We start from the raw sequence: 8,470 nt of genomic DNA, 5'->3' as shown, positions 1-8,470 counted from the left end.
ATGTTTTCTAAACTAAAACCAGGCTTTGTTGGGCTGCTGGATAAAACCTGGAACTAAATGCTATTTCTGACATTTTGAATTTAGTATGTTTATTTAGCTCACGGCCGTTTTGAAATAAATGTGACACCATAGATCTATCTTTGGTCATTTTCACCATGTGACATGCAGGTTTGTAAACACAATTGATTTGATAAAATCCGATCGATTCAGGTTATTTTAATGTTATTAGTTGGTTGAACTAACTTAATGCAGGCACAGATATAGGTCAACAGAATTAGATTTTATCAAGTTGTTCTTCTGCCAAAGTTGCAGGCCTGATCAGTTAGGGCGTTTTATTACTCTGTGGGTTTTTCCCCTGAATAAAACACTGAATGGTGTTTCTGTTCTCGTTTAAAACAAAGATAAAAAGCTCATTAGGTTTGGACGCATCAGGCCGTTACATAATATTAGCGTCTCTGAATCAGATTATGCAGCCTCCTCTATCCAGGCTACTTACATTAGAGACCTGGAATTGGAAGCGTGTGCTCGGGCTTCACAATTTATTGCCTTTGACATTAATGCATATTAAAGAGCTTCTTCCATCCAGAGGAATGAACTCATTGTTTTTGAAGCTGTAATTCTGTATGTGAGCTGAACAGGAAGGTTTCTGAAAAAGAAAAGACACGTTACAAGCTCCAATCGTTAGCAGAACTAGAAAAACAAAGACGATTAATTAATCGGGCTGCAGCTTTCAGAATAACAGAGGAGGGAGGCGGAAACGTCACATGACTTCTGGGAAATCAGCAGAAAGTAAAACTCTGACGGACGGCGTGGTGAAGGTTTGGTGATGAACACTTTGCGGAGACAATTGTGAAACATTAATAGGTTGGCTCTGGTTTGGAGACGGAGAGTTATTTATATCTGGACCAGATGAAAAGAAAAAAGTGCTTTCAGCGCCGGCTGGTTTGGCTGTGAAATGAATAAAAAGGGTTGGATTAGGCTGAGGAATTTAGACATGATTACATTCCTGGAGCATATGTGTCAGAGACCCACCAACCAGATCTTTGGAGGAAGAGAGAAGGATGTGTTGGGCTTTCCTTCAAAGTCTGTCATTGATCAGAAACAGGCTATCAGGATTATCCCCCATTATTGGATGGCTTTGGTAAACATCCATCAGTTTTCCTCATCAACCAACACGCGCCGCTTCTAGACGGAAATGTTTTCGCCTCCATGTGCTTAATGCGATCCTGATGTTGCTGTTGGAGCAAACACCTCGTAGCGACTTCGATCAACCAACACAGCAGCTGCTGGCTGAGAAGTTGTGAGCTGTGACGCGTCTCCAAGACGCCATCATAGGGCCGCCAACCGTCCTGAAAAATGGAATTGCTCCATATTTAGAAATATGTCCCGTATTTAGAAAAAAAATAAAACGCACTTTGTCCCGTATTACTGTGAGAGTAAAGAAATAGTCAGTAAAAGCTAAAGGAAAATGAAGAACAAGGGTACGTTAGATACAAAACTTACGGTAAAATTGTTCCCGCGCCCTGTGCTGCGTTGTGACTGTCACGATCCGATATGTCCCGGAAGCACGATTCGAATAATGTAATTAAGGTACTAAAACTACTTATTTTTATCCTTAACTTACTAAATAATGCTAATACACATATAAAAAGAACATGTTTTATGACTTTTGTGAGACAATTTTTATGCTTTTTACATTTTACATTTTTTTTTTACATTGCAGAGCACGACTACAACTTTATTATTATTATTATTATTATTAAATGCATAAGAGGAGCAAAACATGCAGAATTAATGCTTAATTTAATGACATGATTAAACCATCACACGTTTCTGCCCAAACTTTTATTTTCGTTGTGCATCTTTGTAATAGAAATAATTATTATTGTACTAAATTGGTTTGTTGTCTTCCTCCAAACTCAGCATCTCTTCATTCATGCCTGAGATAAGAAGTTTGTTTAGAAGTTGTGACTGGATTTAATAAAACTTTTAAGCCTCTTAGTATAAAATTAATATTTTGACCGAGATGAGAAATTTGTTTCCTGGTCTGTTGAAGTATCAATAGTTTGGATCCAATTATTTAAAATAAATGGTCTTAGTTTTGGGGAATATATAAGAATTATGCTCTAACTTTTTAGTTACCGATCTGTCGTTACGAGACTTTGTCTGTTTTAGATTAGGTTAAGATTGATAGAAGAGGAAGAAGATTAGAAGACTGATAGAAAGAAGATTGAACGACAGCGGAGGAAAATTCTGCATAAAACAGAGAGCAGGCAGGAGTCGGCTACAAATAGAAGATGGAGAGCGACGAAGACGGAGGAGAATGAATGACTGTATGGCACCGATAAAAACTGGAATGATTCATTTTATTAATCTTTTTAAAATAGGAGAGGCACTTAATGGATTTTACAATTGATTTTTGTTGTTTAAATATTAATAAATATGCAAAAATGGATGAAAGCATCACTGTCCCCATTTCCTATTTTAATTCTGATGATATTTATTTATTTATCTACAAGCTAGAAATGTCCCCAGATTAGATTTCAGAAACTTTATTCAAGACTTTGAATGATTGTTTTCTACTTTCGGTTACTTTAGATCGCCAATGAAATGTAAAATAATAGCAAATATAGGGAATAATATGCAAGAAACGGGAGCAGTTTGTCCAAGTGGAGTTGCCATATAGTGACGTCATCAGAAGGGGCGGGGCCCCGAGCAGATCCGATACCTACACCGGTACTAGTTGGGCCTTTAACAGCCCTGTATAGGGTTGGCCCCCCCTGCTGTACCGTTTTTTTTTTGGTTTGTTTTTGATTGGCTCACCGGGTCCAACTTCCTGTTAAAATTTTATTTTATTTTTTTTCTTCTTTTCTTTTGTTGAACACGGGAAGAAGGATATTTAATTCTAAGGCTTTTTTTTTCCTCTACAGAACATCCCCACTGCCGACTGGGGAAAAAAAGGGTTGAAGAGAGTTAAACAAAAGAGCAAATAAAAAATAAATTATTTTGCACCCTCAGTTTTGTCTGTTTCCTCAAATCTGTTCTTCCCTTGTGGAAGTTTTTAGTTATTTTTTTGCGTGGGAAGCTGGTGATCACTGGTGATGTTGGACCTGCTGAGTGTGAACTCCCCCACCGTGTCTCTCACTGGCCTGTTGTCGCCGCCACGCCGATGCTGTGTACCCACCTGCTCTCTCTTTGTTTAGCCCCTCCCCCACCTGTGTGTTTGTGTGTGTGAGACCACTTACCGTGCCTCTCTTTCTGCCTCTCTTCCCTCACAGCATGTGATTGCCATCCCGTGGGCGCTGCTGGCAAAACCTGTAACCATACCACAGGACAATGTCCCTGTAAAGATGGCGTGACGGGTATCACTTGCAACCGCTGCGCTAAAGGCTACCAGCAGAGCCGCTCACCCATTGCCCCCTGCATAAGTACGTGGAACCAGCCTGCATCACGTTAGGACACAAACTCACCTTCAGTGTTAAACACACTGCAAAAAACATCTAGAAATAAATACATTTCTTAAATTAGGGATATTATCCCTTAATTTAAGTCGGTAAATAAGGTGATCTGCCAATGGAATTAGTATTTTTACTCTTCAAATGAGATAATTAGATAATTATGCACCTTAAATGAGATAATGCAATTTTTTTTCCTGATTTTAAATGGAAATTGTCTCAATCCGTTGGCAAACTTTCTCACTTTCCTCCTCGATTCAAGAAGAAATGCATTTATTTTAAGAAAAAATGACTTCTTTAGATTTCAATATTCTGTTAAAATCAGTTTTATTTTAATCTGAGAGTAAAATCAGATTAGCTGAAGCTAGTATCACTGGAAAAACTATCTAGAAATAAGTAAAAATGTCTTAAATTAAGTGTATTTATCCTTAATTTGAGAAGGTAAATGAGGTAGCTTGCCAATGGAATGAGTATTTTTACATTTAATAAAGATATTTAGATAATATGCACTTGAAATAAGACAATGCAACTTTTTTTTCTTATTTAAAGTGTAAATTGTCTTGTTCCATTGGCAAAATGTCAATTTTACCTCCTTAATCCAAGAACAAATTCACTTATTTTAAGAAAAAATGACTGAAACAAACATCTACCATCTTAAAATGACCTAAATCTCAAAAATAAAAAACTTTTTTCAGCAGGAAGTTCCTTCAGATTTCTTTTTATATGAACAAATCACTTATGGTTCATCTAAATACGACTTCATTTAGTTATTATTTTTGCTTCAAACTACTTTTTGTTCAGTTTCAGACTCACACTGAAGGCTTTTATTTATTCCCTCTAAACTTATAAAGTTCTTAAATACAAAATCTGGAATTTTCATGTTAAAAATAAGGAAAAAAATAGATTTTAATACGGCCGTTTTTTATATTGAAGGCCTAAAATTTACTATAGATACAGCTTAAATGTTATTTCTTTACTTGCTTCCATCTTTATTCACCTTTATTGGTGTTTTGGTGGAATTTGTCATATTTTTAAACCATAATTAATATAAGAACCACAAACACCCTGCAGTTATTTTTATCGGCTTTTTATTCTCTATTACAAGCTTTAAAAACTAAAGAAATCTACTCATAAACTGACTAATTGATTTGGTTTTCTTATTCAAGAACTTGAAAGAAAAAAAGTCAATTTATTAACCGACTGCTCATTTAAAAAACGTCTTATTATGAGGTTTTTATTTACTTTTATTTATTTGCATTTCCAGTGTAAACTTTAATGTTTGGTGCAGAAAGTGCCGTCATTGATGACTTGGTTAACTTGACTCAACCACAGGTGATAAACTAATTAAGGTCTAAACTTAAGTTTTTATTTTACACAAATAATTAGTAAGTTAAACAAAAATTTTAAATTAATTACAACCTAATTTGACTCACTGCTTGTGATTCACTGATTAAATTATTAATTTTTTGCGATATTAAGGAAGTTAAACATCTGTTAAGTTAACTTATTTGCTGTTTTCATTAATTAAATCCTATTAGTTTGTAAAAGTTCTTAAAATATCCTAAATTTAACTTGAAAGAAGCTGAAACTGTGAGAATTAGACACAAAAAGCTTCCAAATTGATTATTTTAAAAGGATAAATTCTGATAGTTTAGCTGCTAGATTCATCCTCTAGGAGCCACTAATCTGGATCTTTGCTTAATGAAGACTCAGGTAAGATATTTACTGCTTCTAATCTTAAAGCGAGAATTCCATTCTATTCAGTTTATTTCTATAGCTCCAATTCCCATCATGTCATCTCAGGTCACTTTCCAGTTCACCAGATCATCCAGTCAGATTGATTCAAAGTTTTCTATCTAAGGAAAACCAGCTGATTGCATCGACTCATTGACTCTTCAGCAATCCCTCACACTAAGCATGCTTGTAGCGACAGTGGAGAGGAAAAACTCCCTTTGAACAGGAAGAAACCTCCAGCAGAACCAGGCTCAGTGTGAGCGGCCATCTGCTGAGGCCCACTGGGGTTCAAGGAGACAGAACAATTTGAACATTTCTGAAAAACCTCCAATCAGTTATAATTTACACAAATGTTCAAAAACTCTCCAAAAATCCAGATGTACGGTGAGATGATGTCGGCCTTTTCCCAGACAGGTTCATTAGGCTACAGGGTTGTTGTATTACGGCCAAGTGATGACTCTGAGCTTCAACAGCAGATTTAATCCAAATAAATAACTTTCATGACTAAGAAATGACCTGAAATTCAAACTTTATATCAAAAACGCTCATCTGAAAAAATAAGAAAGATCAAAATGATCAGATCTTCTCACCAAGTTTTTTTATTTCTGTTGATTGGGAATAAAGTTAATATTTTCCTAAAGGAATTTCTGAATTAACATCCGATTTGCTAAATGTTGTATTACCCTCATAAAGCCTTATTTTATAAAACGGATCATAGTTCAGAGACTGCTGGTGCAGACTGCTGCACCTTTTTTTAAGGCAGCCATTTTTTTTTATCAGACTGTGAATACATTCATCCCACAGATCGACGCAGAAAGTTAAACCCACGTCTCCTGGGTTGATTTAGAATCTTAGATCATGAGATTTTGGTCATTTTAACTGTGAGAATCTCATTTCTACTTCTGTACAAACCCTCACGGTTGCACCCCTTTCCCTCAGTGTGTCTCCTTCCTCTGCATGCGTCTTCCATATGTGTCCTTGTTCCTTTGAGGAAAAGAGCTGCGGTCTCCATAGTGGAGCCGTTTCATTGTGTGTAACTTCTGTTTGAATTGTCAGTTAATTAGAAGTAGGTCTCCTTAATGTGGAGTGGCCGTCTTACCTTTGAGCTGAGTTTAATTAGTCTTAATATAAAGAGCAGTGAGGTTTCTCCACCTGGTTCGCTCTAAAGCTGCCAGGTGTGCAGGTAGAATCTATAGGAAGGCAGCTACACCAGAGCCAATGATTCAGTAGAAGTTTAAGGATTTCCTTGTTTAATAGCTGAACTATGTGATCAACCATTAAATGGTCGTTATTAACGTTCCAAAAATGTTTGTTTTTTTCCTGGCTGCCACCTAATGGCAGCCCACTGCTCCCCAGGGGTTAAATGCAGAGGGTGAATTTCGTTGCTCTGCAGCTACATTTGAGTTTTTTTCTTTTTCTTCCCATCCAGGAAGCTTTTTCAATTCAAAATGTCAGAAATAGCGTTGAGTTCGAGGCTTTATGGTCGTTATTAGCAGTTATCAGTCCCATAGAATGGCTCCAGACTGCAGCTCCTCTACCTTCCTTATGGCTGATAACATGCAGCTTATATAACAGCCGCTTTGGCCGCGTTTAAAACCTTAAATTTCACTTTTTATTTAGCTACATTATACTTTTTATTTACTTTATTTATAGCCTAGCTTCTTAAAAAAAACGAAACAGTGTTTTAAAGCTTTGCTTCCAGTAAATTCCAGATGTTTCCGTCACATGGTCGTGTTGAAAAAGAACTCAGTTGACAGGATAGGAGATTTTTTTGGGATAGGTATGGAAGCCCAGAGCGGTCGTACTCAACTTTTTTTTCCCTTTGCCTTCTCGAGATAATGACATAACTATCTCATTATTACACTTAAACTATTAATTGTTTTCTAGAGATAACCAGATAATTATGTGGTTATCGCTAAAAAAAAAAAACAGTTATTTATTTGTTGAGATAAAAAGATGATTAACCTGTCTGAGTAATGAATGAGGCTGGCCAACAGCCCTGGATTCCCAGTCCATCCGTGCCTGCGGGGCCCATAGTTGTGCAGTCGTGGTACCGCGTGTTCGCAAATAATCCGTTTTTTAGTTTCCTTTTTCTTTTCGCTCATTGTCGGGAGGTGATGCATGATTGGATTGATTACAGAAGAAACAAATCTGACTGTTTTTTAAAGAAAATCTTTAATCTGGACTCATTTTGGGGGTTAAAGCATCTTATAGCTGTTCCAGGCGGAACACCGGCGCTGTTCAGAAACACCTGGAGGCAAAGGTCTGATTGCTCAGGAATCAGAAGTGGAAGCAAATCATCAAACCAACATCGTCTCGTTAGCTAAAAGTTAAACACACGATTATTTACAGAATTATACATAGGTTATACTTATACTTAGAAATCCCATCCCGCTGTTGTGGTATTGAAGGATGTAATCAGTTTTAACACCAATCATCTCGTTATGACGAGAAAACGACTTCGTTATCTTTAGATAATGAGAAAATTAACTCGATTTCTTGAGAAAACCACCGTGAAAAAGTGTTGGAGGGACATGCCCGCTCTGGGCTTCCTTAGCTATGAGCGCCATGCCAAACAACTTTTGTTATACTATAGGTGAAGAACTACTAAAATTATAGTCAGATTACACATAAATATAGATTAAATCATTCTGTGGGTAAAAAAAGGAATTACTTTAGGATTAGGATTAGGATTGACTCTGATAATAATCCACTGAGCCTACTGGAACAATCTGAAGCCATTCTATGGGACTGATCACAGCTAATAATGACCATTTATTGAGAGTATAACATGGAAACAGCTGTGTTGTAGTTTGCATGACCCGGATGTCAGCAATGGAATTAACACACCAGAGGGGCTCATAAAATCCCAACTTGTTTAATGCACTTTAGATCCTGACTGTTTTGAAAGGATTTTAATGAAAAATGTTTTTTTTTTTTCATGCATTAGATGTGAGATTCTCACAGTGAGACAACCTTGAGATTCAGGCTGCAGCTCAGGGATGTTGCAGGAAGGAGGGGAGGTCCTGAAATGCTGGATAAATGATTGTTTCATTAATGAGGAACGATTAAAGCATGACCCATGTTAGCATTGCAATGTTTAATTATGCAGAAATCTTGTCTATAATTATCGCCACGAAATGTTAAGTACAACTCTTCACATTTATAAAGTTAAGCAGTCAAAAAATATATATATAAAATAAACATTTAGCTCCAAATCAAATATTAGTTTAATAAACAAAATATTTAGCTAGCACTAAGCTAGCTAAATATTTTGTTTA

The 8,470-nt window shown here is 36.4% G+C and overlaps 1 protein-coding gene across 1 annotated transcript in view; it reads left to right on the top strand.

Annotated features, from left to right (window-relative positions):
• LOC107099144 (netrin-1-like) overlaps window positions 1–8,470 on the top strand; it is a 121,999-nt gene that overhangs the window by 84,826 nt on the left and 28,703 nt on the right. Inside the window, exon 3 of the mRNA XM_015397158.1 lies at window positions 3,279–3,428. Coding sequence (XP_015252644.1) covers window positions 3,279–3,428 — 150 coding nt within the window. The remainder of the gene's footprint in view (window positions 1–3,278; window positions 3,429–8,470) is intronic.

This window comes from Cyprinodon variegatus, unplaced genomic scaffold (genome assembly GCF_000732505.1).
Source record: "Cyprinodon variegatus isolate N-32 unplaced genomic scaffold, C_variegatus-1.0 Scaffold841, whole genome shotgun sequence".
NCBI lineage: Eukaryota > Metazoa > Chordata > Actinopteri > Cyprinodontiformes > Cyprinodontidae > Cyprinodon > Cyprinodon variegatus.
This window is presented reverse-complemented; position numbering and strand designations above follow the sequence as displayed.